Source organism: Nelumbo lutea, chromosome 7, assembly GCF_056320005.1.
Source record: "Nelumbo lutea isolate HS-2025 chromosome 7, American lotus-T2T, whole genome shotgun sequence".
Classification (NCBI taxonomy): Eukaryota; Viridiplantae; Streptophyta; class Magnoliopsida; order Proteales; family Nelumbonaceae; genus Nelumbo; species Nelumbo lutea.
The window spans coordinates 58,668,739-58,685,237 of NC_142690.1; the positions used below are offsets into that span (position 1 = coordinate 58,668,739).

The 16,499-nt window shown below is 37.5% G+C and overlaps 1 protein-coding gene across 19 annotated transcripts in view; it reads right to left on the reverse strand.

Moving 5' to 3' along the window:
- Positions 1–16,499, reverse strand: part of LOC148846561 (protein HESO1-like) — a 63,931-nt gene that overhangs the window by 18,321 nt on the left and 29,111 nt on the right. For all 19 annotated transcript variants that reach the window (XM_088952762.1, XM_088952751.1, XM_088952759.1 and 16 more), the window contains 2 exons: positions 8,349–8,533; positions 7,364–7,459 (listed from right to left, as the gene is read on the reverse strand). In XM_088952762.1, the coding sequence (XP_088808888.1) occupies positions 7,364–7,459; positions 8,349–8,533 (281 nt within the window). The remainder of the gene's footprint in view (positions 1–7,363; positions 7,460–8,348; positions 8,534–16,499) is intronic.

The window sequence follows — 16,499 nt, forward strand, 5'->3', positions numbered from 1 at the left end:
ATTTCAAGAAAGCAAGATAATTCTAAAAAAACTCCTTAAATTTCGAGTTATCTTCGTAGTGAGGTCTAATTGCTTATACTTCCAACCTTTTTTAGGTTCTACATGATGACCACGACTGAGAAATCATTAGAACCCTTAATTTTGATTAACTTTTAATCAAAATTAAGGGTACATCAGGAACATGAAATTGGTGATACAACTCTTTGAACAAATGTCCAATCCAAAGGTGAACTTTGAGAAAAGTTGTGTAGTGGGTGTGAATTTGGAGGGAGAGATCAGGGAAAGTGCAAATTGTTGGGTTGTGAAGTTTCAGGATGGCCATTGAATTACCTAGGGATGCCTTTGGGTAATAACCTAAAGAAAAAGAGTTTCTGGAATCCGGTGGTGGAAAGATTTGAAAAGAAACTTGCCTCTTGGAAGAAGAATTACCTTTCCCTTGGAGGGAGGATTACACTGATTATGGCTACTTTAGCCAACTTACCCATTTATTTCCTTTCAGTGTTCAAAATCCCAGCAAAGGTATCTAATAGATTGGAGAAGATGATGAGAGATTTCCTATGGCAACCAGAAGAGGACAAAAGGGACCATAGGGTGAGTTGGGAGGTGGTGACTAGGAGCAAAAACCTAGGTGGCTTGGGGCTTGGGAACATCAAGAAAAGGAATTTGGCTCTTTTAGGGAAATGGTTGTGGAGACTCCCAATAGAAAAGGAGAGACTATGGGCTAAAGTTGTGGTAAGCATACATGGGCTGGAGAAAAATGGATGGGATGTTGGGATCCGAACTAGGACCACAAGCGCATCACCTTGGAAAGCCATTCATGACCTGCTTCCAAATTTCTCCCCTCTCATCAGGTATGATTTGAACTCAGGTAACTCCATAAAATTCTAGGAACAAACATGGGTGGGGAATGCCCCTCTTAAGAACCTATTTCCTTCCTTGTTTGCCCTTTCTGACTTAAAAAATGAGCCAGTTTCTTCCTATATTACCCCCTCATCTTCCTCTTTTGGGTTTGGGTGGAATTTGGGCTTGAGAAGGGCTGTGAGAGATTCAGGCTTGGATAGTATTTCAAGTCTCCTTGGTATCCTTGATAATGTTTTCTTGGACCTTGCTAAGTTGGATTCTAGAATCTAGACCCCCACCCCCACTGGCTCATTTTCCTGTGCCTCTTTCTTCAAGGTCTTAAGTCAGTCCCCTAGTCCTATTGCCCCTCCCTTCCCGGTTAATGAGGTTTGGTGCAGACCAATTCCCCCTAGGGTTGGTAGTTTTTGCTGGGAAGCTTTTCTAGAAAGAATCAGTACTGGTGATATGCTCCAAAAGAAGAGACCCAAGACATGTTTATCCCCTCATAGGTGTGTTCTCTATAAAGCAGATGGGGAGGCTAGTTTTCACCTATTGGTATCTTGCCAGTTTGCAAAGTCCATTTGGATGTGGGCTTTATCCCTCTTTGGATGTAGGTGGAATCCTCCATCAAACTTACAAAGTCGTTTTTTCCCCTTCCTTCTTCAGGTGCCAAATGAAAAGGGGAAGGACCATGTGGAGATGTTTGAGGGCTGCAGTATGCTAGGCTTTGTGGGAGGAAAGAAATTCCAGGATCTTCTTTGAAGTAGATAGAGGCAATGAAGAACTGAGAGAACTGATCCATATAAGGGTAGTCCAGTGGCTGAAATCTTCAAAGCTGTTTACAGACTTCACAGTGGATGACTTGTTGAGGAAGTGGGGTGAGATTGCTAAATGCACCTAGACCAAAACAATATTGAGTGTGTCTTGGACCCCCCCACCCCCCACCTACTGGTTTTTTAAAACTAAACTTTGATGGGAGTAGTTGGGGGAATCCTGGACACTCGGGGATTGGGGGTGTGTTTAGGGATGAGAATGGGTTTGTGCCAGCCCTGTTCTCAGGCCCAGTTGGAGTGGGTGACTCTCTCAGGGCTGAGACCTTTGCAGTTTTGGAAGGAGTCCAAAGAGCAAAGGAGATGAGTATAAGAAAACTCATAATTGAAGGGGATTCGGAGGTGGTGGTAGGGTGGCTGAATAAAGAAAATAGCGGATTATAGATGTACAGCAATGAGAGGAGGAAATTTAGGTGGCTGGTTCAAGAGATGGAAGTCAAGATCAGCTAGCTCTTTTGCTGATGGGTTAGCTAAGCAAGGGGTCGAGTGGGAGTCTATGTTTTGGGCACAAGTGTAATTTTTCCCTTTTTCTGTTCTTGGGAGCTCAAGCTCCAAATGGAAGATAAGAATGTTTATCTTCCTCCATGTAATTACTTCTGTGATTAATTAATGAAATGTTATTGATAAAAAAAATGATCTACAGTAAAGATCATCATAACCTTGAATTTCGATTGATTTTTAATCATCCATATTGATAATTCCTCAAATCCTTGATTCTTAATCTTTAGCTTTAATCTTAATGGATATTTTATCTTGTTAGGTCCTACATGATGGCATCTGCATTTACAGATTTGTAGAGCCTCTAATTGATTTTAGTCATAATCACAGTTGTCAAGGCGACGCCTAGGCGCGGCAATTTTTAGAGGTTGCCTCACCCAATGCCAAGATGTTTTTCATATTAGGCGCTCACCCATATACATATTATATTATTTTTTTGAATGCACATATGTAATATCATTTTATTGGATGGTTTTATTTTATTAGAATACACCTTGTTGTATGTTATCATGTTTTAATTTTCTTTTATATTAAAGCTTCAAAAGTTTCTTTGGGTTTGTGTTCTGAACTGAAAGCTTAACAGAGAAACCAAGGACTGATAAGTTTCCATTGTTCAGTCCAAGTCGTCCAAGATCTCCAGGTAAGTTTCTTCTTTCAAAATATTTTTGGGACGAAACAGGGGTTTCATGGCCTCCTTCCTCAAATAACACTAGTATTCTCATATTTTACTTTCTTACCTTTTTATTAACAAGAGAAACCAACTTATTTTGGGAAAGAAACATGGGCTCCGCCCCCTTATTTTTCCCTCTTTTTTTTTTTAAATGGACTCCCCTTTTTGTTATCCTAAAACAGGTATGATGCATATATGATGGCATTTTATGTTTTATTTGAATGGTTTTATTGCTAATAGACAGTATACAGTTATGTTGTCTAGCATAAAAAACTAATAAAGTAGCTTAACAGGGGTAGGGATTTTTATTTTATACTTTAAATTCCACTGCCTAGGCCATGCCTAGGCGATTTTGCGCTCTGTGGTTGCCTAGGTGCCTTAACAACCATGGTCATAATTCGAATTTTAATTCTTCATAGGTTCTATATGGTGATCCTCACTTGAAGATCATCAGAACTTTTAATTTCGATTGATTTTTTTATCTTCACTATTGAATATTTAAATCTTTGTTAACCACAAGTTGATGATTGATAGGTTTTATATGATGATCTACATATAGCGATCATTAGAACCTATAATTGATATTAATCATTTGTTTCAATAACTCTTTAAATCTTTATAGGTCCAATATGATGATCTACATTTTGAGATCATCGGAACCTATAGTTGATTTTAATCATTTATTTCAAAAAATTCTTAAATCTTTGATATTGAATTTAATTTTTGATAGGTTATATGTCTACATATATTATCAGAACTGTCAAGCTTTAGTTGATTTTAATCAACTATATTGCCAACTTTTCAAACCTTTGATTCTTGATTCCAATCTTTATGGGTTCTATATGATGATCTACATTTGGAAATCATCAGAACCTATAATTGATTTTAATCATTTCTTTCCATAATTCTTTAAGTTTTGATAGGTTCTATATGATGATCTACACTCAGAGATCATCAGAACCTACAGTTGATTCTAATCATTTATATCAACATTTTTTTCTTAAATTCTTTGATCTTAAATTTAATTCTTGATGGGTTTTATATGATGATCTACACTTTGAGATCATCAGAACATTATCTAAATTAATCTTTGAAATTCAATTATTCATCTTGAGATTTTTTAAGCTTTAATGCTAATCTTGAATGGTTATACATGATGATCTACACCTGGAGACCATCAAAACCACTAATATTTGAAAATCTTTGATCCTTGATCATTTGTACCTTGATAATTATTTCAGTTCTTGATTCTCATTGGTAAAGAGATCATCAAAATCATTAAAGCTTTTGATCTTAAAGAATTTTTATAAATCTTGATTTTGAATCGTCACTCTTGATGAACCTTTGAATCTTTTATTCATAATCATTTATCTTAATCTAATTTTTCAACTTTAATGGTAATCCACACCCGGAGATTACTAAATTTCTTGGGCTGAAGTAGCTTATACAAGTCCCTACCCTAAAGACAGAAGGTACCCTGAACAATCTCAAGGGTAATGGGAATACTTGTAAAACAATCTCAAGGGCAAAAAGACATTGTCTCATCAATCTAACAATAAATAAACATTTTCAGTGATAAAATAGTTTTATAAATCCCTACCCTAATATTTTAGGCTAAACCTGAACATTCTCAGGAAGAACAAGAATGCTTGTAAAGCAACCCCAAAGCACAATGATAAAGGCCATAACAAATCTCTTTTATCAATGATAAAAAAAAATAAAAAAAAAATCACAATCCTAAACATTGGATGAATAAATAAATAAAGTTTCAGGATTAAGGAAATATTAGAACAAAATCCTTCTAAGCAGAATCATATTTAATGATTTAAAGATTCTACCTTTTTTTTTGTTGACAGCTATCAAAAATAAGACAGAATCATACTTAATGATTTAAAGATTTTAACCTTTTTTTTCCTGTTGACATCAATCAAAAAAAAAAAAAGGAGAGAGAATCATATTCAGCCTTTTTTCTGTTGACAGCAGTAAAAAAAGACAGAATCATACTTAATGATTTAAAGATTCAGTGTTTTTTTCTGTTGACAGCGGTAAAAAAAGGATGAGTTTTTAAATCATATTCAGTCTTTTTTTTCTTTTGAAAGCAGTCAAAAAAAAAAAAAAAACAGAATCGCATTCAGCCTTTTTTTCTGTTGACAGCAGTCCAAAAAATAAGACAATCATATTTAATGATTTTAATGATTTGAGGATTCAGACTTTGTTTTCTCTATTGGCAGTAGTAAAAAAAAAAAAAAAGGAAAATCTTATTTAATGATTTGAGGATTCACCCTTTTTATGTTGACACTTGACAATAGTAAAAAAAAAAAGTATTAAAAAAGAGAAAGATTGTGTTCTTCAGCTAAATATTTGATATAATACCTAAGATTTGAAAATGTTTGAGGATATCCTCTTGAAAGCAACAATCAGCATGTGGAGAGAAGCTGGAACACAGCAGTCCCTCTCTTGAAAGTAGCAACTCTCTTGCTAAAAAAAAATAATAACCTTTTTTTCCTTTTGGAGCCTCCACGTGAATGAGATTGACTCAATAAAGCAGAGTCTCTCTTTTTTTTCTTTTGGCTGGAGAAAATGAGAAGCTAGACACGTGTTAGGCCTATCTAGCTTCTATATTTATCTAAATAAATGGACAGCTGGCTGTCCATTTGTTTAAGTAGTGGTCCATACTTACTTAAAAAGCTTTTAAGCCCCATTAACATACAACTTGGGCCAACTTTAATTTAGAACACGGGACCACACTTTATGTGCGGGCCCACGCCTAGAATATTCCTAAGCCAATTTAATTATGGACCCTTTAAGCCACATGTACATACATTCTTGGGCCCCTTAGGTAATGGGGCCACATTTAAGTCATATGGGCCATCTTGAAATATATATACTACTTATACAACAAAAGAAAGGAAAGCCTAACAATAAATGTGTAGGCTCATTTCTTTCGCAATTTCCAGCTCATTGAAGGGGCTTACAACATATTTAGGTCCTAATTAAGCCTTGCTTGTAACTTGTACGAATCTTGTCCAATCAATTTTAAATAAAAAAAAATGGCTGTTAAGTCCTTAATTTTGCTGGATTTGGAGCATGTTATTAAGCTACTCCCAGAGAGAGAGAGAGAGAGAGAGAGAAGGGGCTTTCTTTCCAATCAGACCTTTAAGCCAATCAGTCCTATGGGTGGGCTGAAACAATTTAGGAAAGAAAGGGGCTTGTAGTATAGTTTAGTGAACAATAGGCCCTAAAAAAAATTAAATTTATGTTAATTAACAATCTTATGATGTGTCCCACATATTTATAAAGCGGATGCCACTTCTCTTATCCTAATAAGAGGGATCTTTTTCTATAAAAAAAAAAAAAAAAACAAAAGGCTGTTTTCCCTCCTTTAGCCATTTGAATTGGGGGGACACATGTCACCCTAGGGGAGAGAGTTATTTTCCCTCCTCTAACCACTTTAAGTGGGGTGACACATGCCACCCTATCTTGGGGAGGGGGGGCCATGTCACCCTAGGAAGGAAGAGTTTTCATCTCCTTCCTTAACCCATTTTAAGTGGGTGACACTTGGCACCCTAAGGAAGAGAGGATTGGGGAGTAGACCTGTTCATGGGCCAAGTAGCCCGATGGCCCGGCCTGGCCCAGCCCACACCCCAGTCAGTCTTGGTCATGTAATTAGGCCCGCGGGCCTGACCTCGGGCCTAACACAGTAAGCCCGACTGTGTTTCAGGCCGGGCTCGGGATTTGTCAAAAAAGCCCGGCCCGAGCCCGGCCCAGCCCGACTCAGCATTATATATTTTATAAAATATATAATATGTATTTTATATATTATATAAAATATATAAATAATATAATATTTATTAAAATATATTTATAATTTAATATATATATATATTTTATTCTTTTCTTTATAATCTCTCTCTCTCTCTCTCTCTCTCTCTCTCTCTTCAGTCGCTTCAGCAATAGTAATAGTAACAATATAGGCTAAATTTTGGGCTCGGGGCCAGGCCCGGGCTTTGGGCTTTTTAGTCGGGCCGGGCTCGTGCTCGGGCCTTAAAAAAAGATCTCTTAATACAGAGTGAAAGCCCGGCCCGAGCCCAGCCTGGCCCGGCCCATGAACAGGTCTATTGGGGAGTTACTTAACCACCTCCCTCCTCTATATAAACCCCTCTCCTACAAGGAGAAGGGGATAATGCTATTTTATTGGCAAATAGGATTTCTAGCACTAAAGAATCAAGCAGGAAGAGAAAAGAGAAGATTGGTGTGAAGAGCATAAAAGAAGGAAGAGGAAGGTAGGGAAATTATCACCCCTCATATTTTTGCATGAAAAGATAGTTGGATTGATCCTATTTGTAAGGATCTTGTAATTTCCATTTCTATTTTTAGTCAAATCACTTGTTACCTATCAAAAAAAGAAAAAAAAAAGTAAAATATTTTTTCAAGAGGTATAGCAAGATTTTATTACTGAATAAAAATAATATATTTGCCATCAGGAATCATGCAAGATACTAGAAATACATCTAACTTAACATACCTGCAAATGAAAAGCAACAAACAGTACTATAGATAAGGAGTTCAAAGTATGATCTCTGGAGCTGTTAATGCCATGTCTTTTTGCCCAAGCTTTCATCTGCAATGGGGCCGATATGATGGGTAAATTTCATGCCCACTAGATGCTACAGCAATAACTGTACCAAATGACATTGGAATATCATATAAAGAAAAAATACAACTTGCTGACTTAATCTCTAAATAGTCTCCCAGCAACTTTCCGGAACAAAACATTCCTGTGCCATTTTCCTCTTAACTGGAGAAATAAGGGGAGTATTGGTGCATATCAAGACATCCCCCCCCCCACCAGCAGGTAGTTAGCTTACCTCTAAAGGAATGGGAATGTGGATAAATAAATATCATGTGGACTATTTCCCTTCTGAAATAACATGGCATGGGCACCTCTTTTGACAATAACCTAGAGATTCCCCAATCCCAAACCCAGTTGCCATCTATATTGCCACTTCAACAAGTTGTGATCTTTGTTCGAGAAGATCAGAGGTAAGCACCATTGGGCCATGTCCAAAGATGAGGGGAAAAATGTTTACTGAAAACAAAGTCACTAGTTCCAAATGGCTAAACAAAAAAAAGTGCATATTCATTTTTATCATGAATCTATTAATGTCGGATCTGCTACTGGAAGATATGGATATGTGCATAGGTGTCATGCCAACTGCACTGCCATCAGGGAAAAGGACATACCATGATACATCAATGCGGATCAGGTGAAAGGAGATAGGCAATTGAACTTCTATTAATTTATATTTGAAACTGAATAGAACTCTTCAAGGACCATAACTCCTTGGGAATGCAATTCACAGGTTGGCAATGTCTATCAGGGGAAAACATTTTGAAAGGAAGAGGAAGTTGCCCAAACTTCCCTTGCAAGTTCCAGTGGATGAATGCAGATGGCATACCTAGGGAATCTACTAAGTGGAATTAAAGAATAATGAAAGAAAGATTCTTACCAAAAAACTTAGTTTCTGAAACCTTTCATCAATTGCTGAAATCGTGTGGATAAACATTGATTTAGCAATGCCATCTTTATTTTCAATCGAAATATCGCACTCAATTCCAGTTCCAAGATCTTTGAATTTAATAATAGGCACCCTAGCTCTCAAGATTGGTTGGACATCACAAATATGCCCTTTCCCTGCAAATATAGGCATGAAAAGATGTAAATATTTAAGGATTAATGTGTATCATGTAACAATCAACAGGACTTAGTTGGACTCATTCCATCAAGGGTCTTTCAAGTCATGTAGGTTGAAAGTCATATTAGGAAATGGTTAAATTATTTATCTTAAACAAACCCAGGATTATTAGTGATGAAACAACTCAATTTCCATCAACACCATCCCAAAGCAGATTGAAGAGATGGCGAATTGGACTTGTTCCACAAAGAGCTGTTAATTGATTAGAGGTTGGAACTTGTATGTAGGAAATGGCTGAACTATTGATTTTAAACAAGCCCAAGATCCTTAACAATGAAACAACTAAACCTCTGTCAACACCTCTGAGCAGATTGAAGACATGGCCACTCAGAGCAAAACTCCCAAAGAAAAATAAAATAAAATAAAATAAAAAAATCAAACTAAACCTTGTCAACCTATCCAGTTACTACTAAATCTCTGTCTGATTAAAATTATGCTCCAAAGGATCACTATCTGAAGAATGAGTTTTGAGCTAAAAATGATTCTTTTTTGAAGTTAAATTTTCTAGCTCCAAATAATCAATTCTTAAAGTGGATTTTGAGCCCAAAACAAGAATTAGTTCCATCAACTCACATACATCTTAACTTAAAAAGATTCTTAGAATCACAGGATTTATCTGGATTACTTCTCAGAAAGCATGCCAAACACAGCCTAAACTTCCAGATTATCTCTGGAGGAACCACACCACCTGTATCCACGCAGATTTCACAGAGAAAAATGGCTGTCTATCCATCAAGAAAACAACCTATGAAATGTGAGTACTGTGGCCTCTGACTCTAAGGTAGCAGGATGTAGAACAGTTATAATTTTTTTTTCACATTGAAGTATTTGTTGGACCCACAAAGATATATTCTAAAAGAAACACACAGTGAACAGACTCTAGGAACAGGTTCTTTCATCATCATTCATTCCCCTTTCTTGGATCCACCTTTGCCTCCTGCAATCAATTAAGACTCAAGCAATTCTTGATTTCCCCATCTAATAAAGGCCACACAATGGTCAGATAAACAAATAACTTGTACATTTCAGAATCCATTACCATTCTAACTGAGCTTGCAAGGTTTCAGCCATCAAATATTTTGCCTGCATTCTGGAAAACAGACCTGCTCCTTTCAGCCCCATTTTTTTGTTATCTTTAAATGTAAACTTCAACTGTTTCTTTTTTTTTTTTTTCTTTTGTGAGAGATATCAATGATGGAGAACCAGATGGTCAGCTATGGGGGTTTCTGATTTTTTATGGATTTTATATTTTTTGGAGGACAGCCAAGTATTTTGGTAACCTTATATATTGTATGTTTATTCAAGCCCGAGGATATTAAGCATTTTTTGTCAATGGTTGTTTAGATGCAGATACAACACTATTCTTAGCTATGTTAGAATCTAGGTTTGGTCACTTTTTGGTCTTCTGTGGTCGTGAAGTAAAGACATCCTAAGACTTTCCCGGAAAAAGTAATGATTCTAAAGTTCCAAGTAGGTGATAGGTGGATTATATGTCAACATGCCTAAGCAACCATGATATACTTTAACAATATAAAAAAAAAAAAGACTAGTAGATGAGAAGGAGATAATAACCTAAAGATGTACTTTTAAGTAGATGGCAAGCAGATGAAAAGAAATTGGCGAGTGAAGGAGGCAATAAGTAGCTGTCAAGCAGCTGAAAAAGTTATTTGCTCATGTACATATCTCTTGATCCATGTCAATACATACGCTTGTACTGTGTCCTTTGAGGCCAAAGAAATTTTGACTATTCTCGTGTTGATGTATTTGGTGTGTGATCCCCAAATCCTGAGTGATTTTATGGCCCTCATTGAGTATACCCTGTTTTTTTCTCTTCTCTTTTCTTTCTCTACTTTCCTTATTCTTACAACTACACAGCCTCAAGAAATATAGTTTAAGACTTGGATAAGTGTATTAATATCAATTTTTTGACAAATAACCTTCGTTAAATTCCATTGGAATCAAAGGATTACATCTGTTACAAGCATCCCAGTGTGAGGTGCAAGGTGCAGCCTCACTCTTTAACAAAAATATATAGCAGATTTACAAATGGTCCCAGTACATCTGATCCCTAGTTACCCATTGCTTAGCTAGAGAATCAGCCAATGTATTGGCATCCCTTCCCACCCAATGTATAGTTAAAATTGACTATTATGTGAGCCATTTGAACTTCTTCATTTCATTTCTGTAACACCAAATCACTGAATCTGGGTACTTTAGCCAACCCACCTCCACCTTGGAGTCCCCTTCTATCATCAATTTCTCCATTCCTAAATCTTTTGCAAACTGAATGCCTTGTAGGGCTGCATATAGTTCTGCCTTTAAAGAGTCTCCATGTCCCATTGGTCTTGAAAAGATGGCTTTTAAATTTCCTAGTCTCTTACAGCTCCTCCTATGCCAGATGGACCTGGGTTGCCTTGGCTACTCCCATCAAAGTTTAGTTTCAGCCAATCTTCAATGGGAGGATTCCAAATAGACCTTGCTATAATTTTTTGTACTGCACTAAAGGCTATGAAGCTCCAATTCCTCCAGATATCATCAAAGGAGAAATATTTGAATAGGTCCAATGTTTGCAACCAATGTACAACCCTGGTCATAACACAATCCATAATTTGTTGTTTACTTCTTTCTTTCTCTTGGAAGATTCTTGCATTTCTTTCTACCCATTATGTCCAGACAACAGCTGCTCTAGTGCATCTCCACATTATTCTTCCCCCTCTCTTCGGCAACCCAAAGGTTAATGGATCAAACAGCATTTTAATCTCCATTGGAATATCCCACCTGATATACCTGCAGAATTGAGGGAGGAGGCTATGGATCACCTTCTAAGGTGCTGCTAAGGTAGCCCTTCGTGATACACCAGCATCCCAGCCATTCTCCAATTTGCCATGTATGCTAGCCACTATCTCAACCCACAAATTTTCCCTCTCTAAAGGCCATCGCCATAACCATTTCCCTAGGAGTGTTGTATTCTTCTTTCTTACATTCCCAATACCTAATCTACCCTCTTCCTTGCTTCTACACACCACCTCCCAACTTACTAAGTGATCTTTCCTGACCTCTCCCGGCTCCTAAAGAAAGTCTCTCATGATTTTTTACAGTTTCTTTTCCTCCCTTGGTGGGATCCTAAAAATAGAGAGGAAATAGATGGGTAGGTTAGCCAATGTAGATCTTATTAGAGTAATTGTACCTCCCAAAGATATATAATTTCTCTTCCAACCAGCCAGCCTCTTCTTACTTATTTATACAACTGGGTTCCAAAAACTGCATTCCTTCAGGTTTGCACCTAGAGGTAGTCCTAGATAGTTCAAAGGCCAAGGGGTGATATGACACTCTAAGCAATTTGCTATCAAGCTCAGGCCATTTTCCTCCATATCAACCCCTGCTATGCAGCTCTTATTTAGGTTTATTTTCAGATTGGAAACTTTTTCAAACTTCTTAATCAGGACTTTCAATTTCCTCACTCTCCTAATGTCCCCGCCCCAAAGAAAATTATGATATCATCTACAAACTGGAGATGAGTAATTGGAACATTATCTCTACCCACTCTCCACCCCCTAAACTTGTCTTCCCTATCTGCCTTAGAGAGGATTCTACTAAAGGCATCCGCCACTAAAGTAAAAAGGAGCAGAGAGAGAGGGTCACCTTGCCTTAGCCCTCTGCAAACTGGGAAAAAGTCTTTCACCACTCCATAGGCTACAAAACAAGGGTAGCCCATACCCCATACCCACTACCCCCCAACCCTGATGACAGCAGGATTTGATCCCAAGCCTCTGCTAAAAGAAACAAAAGAATTTACCAATTGAGCCACCATCAGTTGGTTACAAGTAAGTGGATTTTCAAGTTCTCTTTTTATATATTTCTTAACTTTCTTTCTAGTAAGCCTGTGAAGACAATCAAAACAATCCTAACTTTTTTTTCTCTACAACTCATCCCTTGATTTCTACTACCTAAAGTCCTTTCATTAACCCTCCTACCACTAGACTACTTGATCTTTTCTTTTTTTTTTTCTTTGATCAGCAAGAAAATCTTATTAATTGTATTAATATGTGAAAACAAAAGTTACAGCATAGTGGTTATCCAATCACCCAAAGATACAAGAGAAAAATATAAATGACCAAGAATTAACAAATATATATATATATATACATACATACATACATACATACATATATATATATATATACATACATACATACATATATATATGCCCCAGATCAAGAGTCACAATAATGCCAAAAACAGTTGGTTGCCTTAGCTAACCTATCCATTTATATATATTAACAAATTTATCTCTTGGAGGAAGAATCACCCTAATTAGGTCTACTTTAGCTAACCTGCCCATTTATTACTGTTGTGAATCTTATTTATTGATTCTCTGTCAGAATGTTGTTAGTATGCTGTCAGCCTAGTCTACCTAGGTGCTGTCAGCTAGTTTTCTTTTTTTCTTGTTAGTTGTTTATTATTAGGAATTGCTGCCAGGGGCATTCTAGTAACTTCAAATCTTATTATTTTAAGTGAATATAAATAATTAGCTAGTAGCCGCCAGCCCTTAATTTTTGAGTCTCTATCAGACCTCTCTCTCTCTCTCTCTCTTCCCTTCTCCTCTCCGTTCTCTCTCTCTCTCTCTTCCCTTCTCCTCTCCGTTCTCTCTCTCTCTCTCTCTCACACACACACAAAGGAACACATGGTATCAGAGCAATAATTCTGGGTTCGAAAATTATTTTTCTCTCATCTGAATCTTAGTCATTTTTTGTTCTCTTGATCTCTTGGACGTGGAAGACCAAGAATTCTAATCGGACTGTTTAGAGTTCTTGCGGCTGTTGTTCTTTGGGTTCTTCCTTGGTCGTAACACCAAGGAAACCCTAACAGAAGAGGGGCAATGCTGGAATGACTCTCCTCTCTTAGTTCGATGCTGTGAAAAATATTTTCCTAGGTTTGCACCTTCGTACAGGTGTTGGACAGGGGTATGTGTCCCCTGTTTTCTCTGTGGTTTATGCTGTTAAGGGCTGTGAAGGCTTTGGTTTTGAGGTTTACACCTTCATACAAGCGCTAGATAGGGGTATATTTTTTTTTAATCATGTGCTGTTGTCGAACTGTTTTTTTTTTTTTATCAGCCTGTTGTCGAACTGTTAGTAAGCTCTTCTTTTAATGACTGTTTCTGGCCAAACTATTGCTGTTAGTAGACTGTTTTCAGTAGCCTGTTAGTAGACTAGTTGCTGGACTGATTACTAGGCTATTCTAAGGGCCGAACTATTGCTGAATTGATTTCAGCAGTATCTTTCTCATTCCGGAAGTGAAAATTCTTCGGAGTTTAGCATTCTGTTTCTGTGGGATCTGGTTTGGTATATTTGTGACCCTTTTTTCTCAATTGCAAACTATGATTCAGCATCATCTGGAGTTACTCCAACTTGTAGTACAGATGGTATAGGGGGTGAAAACATGATGTTTCTCATGCCAATTACCCCTTTAAATGGCCTGAACTACCTGGAGTGAGCTAAAAGTGTGAAACTTTATGTAACATTAAGGGGAAAATCTAGTTACATAAATGGCAGAGGCAGAGTGAAAGAACCCAATTGTGTGACATCTGAACATGATAGGTGGGACCAAGAAAACAGTATGGTGATGTCTTGGCTCCTTGCACCCATGGAACCTGATGTGAAGAAGAATTTTATGTGGGTAGACACCGCTAGTGAGATTTGGGAACAGGCCAAAACCACCTATTCTGAGTAAAGGCATTATGCCAAGATTTACCAGTTGCAAGTTGAATCCTCAACCTGTAAATAGAGAAATCGTAGTTTGTCTGCCTATTAGTCATCCCTTACTTCCGTCTGGAAAGAATTGGATCATTATCAGGCTATAGAGTGGAAACATGATGATGATGCAAGGCCTATAGGAAGCTAGTTTTTTAGCAACAGGTGTTTGCTTTCTTGTTGGGACTGAACCCTGCCTATGAACCCTTAAGAGTTCAGATCTTAGGAAGCAAAGAGTTGTTATCGGTTCAAGAGGTATATGCCCTTGTTCAATCTGAAGAAAGTAGGCGGAGTGTGATGGTTACAACTGAAGGGGAGCAACAGGTAGCATTGGCTACAATGGGTAATAACAATATGGGGAAGAAAAGTGACTTCAAGAAGGCTTATGATAAAGACAAGTTGTTTTGTACCCACCGTCAGTGCTCGCAACATACACGTGACACATGTTGGGAAATTCATGGGAAGCCCAAGTGGGCAATGAAGAACCAAGAACAAGGTAAAGTGCAAGGTCAAAAGAAGCCGAATACAGCACATAATGCAGCAATGTGGCAACCCAAGATACTCAGGTTGCTGGTACTACTTGGGACCACTTTACTAGTTTTGACCCCAAGGAAGATGTAGAGAAAACTGATGTGGTCCCCACTGTGTTCGTACAGTTAGTAGTTATGTTAGTTATTTCAGTTTGTTAGTTAGTAGTTATTTCAGACTTATATTATTAATTTGTTTTTTCTATTTTTGCCATGTAAAAGGGTAATTCAGCCCTTTTACATTTATTTGGATATGAATATAAGTAGAGGGGCGGCAATTGCTAGCTTTCTCACTTTCTTATCTGAACCCAATCTTCGATTTCTTCTTCTCCTCTCCTTCTCTTCTCTTCTCTCCTTCTCTTCTATCTTTGTTTGTCTTTTCTCAACAATATTTAAAATAGATTATAGTGTTGTTCAACTACTTGGTATCAGAGCACTCGATCTAGGGCTTCTCATGTGGATTTAATTCATCCGACCACATGAGAATTATTAGGGCTGGAAGTTTAGAAAGGTCTTTCCTTCAGCTGATTCTTGGAGGTTATAAGAAGTCTTTAGCAGCTGTCCAAGGATTGGAAAGTGCTCCTTGTAATCAGGAAGAATCAGAGAAGAATTAAGTGACCAAGATTAGTTCTTTGATCAAGATTGGAGGTGCCGGTCAGATTTTTTCTAGTTCTTTGATCAAGATTGAAGGTGCCAACAGCAGTTGATTGATCAAGATTGAAGATTGAAGGTAGCAATCAGTTTTCTCTAGGCAAGTTCCTTCTTTTCTTGAGGCCAGCAGCAGTAAGAGACAAGTTGGCATTCTGCACTTCATAAAGTAAGCTTTTTTCTTTGAGATTGATATTCAAAAGGCCATCTTTGTTTATTCAGAGAGGTGCGGCTGGAAAAAATCTCTTTTTTTCACCTGTTTTTAGAGTTTTTGAGAGGAAAACCTAAAATCCAGGTCTGAAATTAATTTTGGGGCAGTAATTGGTTCTTTCTTGCTCTTTGGAAGGTCCAGAAGAGCTGTTATTTATTTTTGGGTAACCGCAGAACCTAAATCATCATCCTAGGTCAGTTGTTATCAGTTTTTGGGTACAGTTTTCTTATTACAGTGATTTAAAAGCCTTTTTTTAATCAACTCCTAACCTGGAACGGAGTTTAAGAACCAAGGGGAAGGTATTTTTGGGACTAGTGGTTCAGGTAATATGACTGAGGACACTTTTCAGATTACAATTGTTAAGTTTGATGGACCAAACTACTTAGAATGGGCCCAATCAGCCATGATGGACATTGGGGGTAGAGGAAAACTGAATTTTTTTGTTGGGGGATGTGAAGGAACCAACTAAGGAGGACCCTACTTATGCTAAGTGGGTTCAGGAGAATTATTTGGTGATGACATGGCTGTGCAACTCTATACAGCCAGATATCAGCCGAAACTACTTGTGGGCCAAAACAGCTAAGGAAATATGGGATGTTATGAAGGAAACCTACTCTCAGCCCCTTAACGTTGCTAGGGCTTATGAGCTGAAATTTTGAGGTTAAAAATCTCAAGCAAGGAGAGAAACAGGTCTCCGTTTATTTTTCAACCTTGAAATCCCTGTGGCCTGAAATTGACCATCTTGAAACAATTGAGTGGGAGAGTCAAA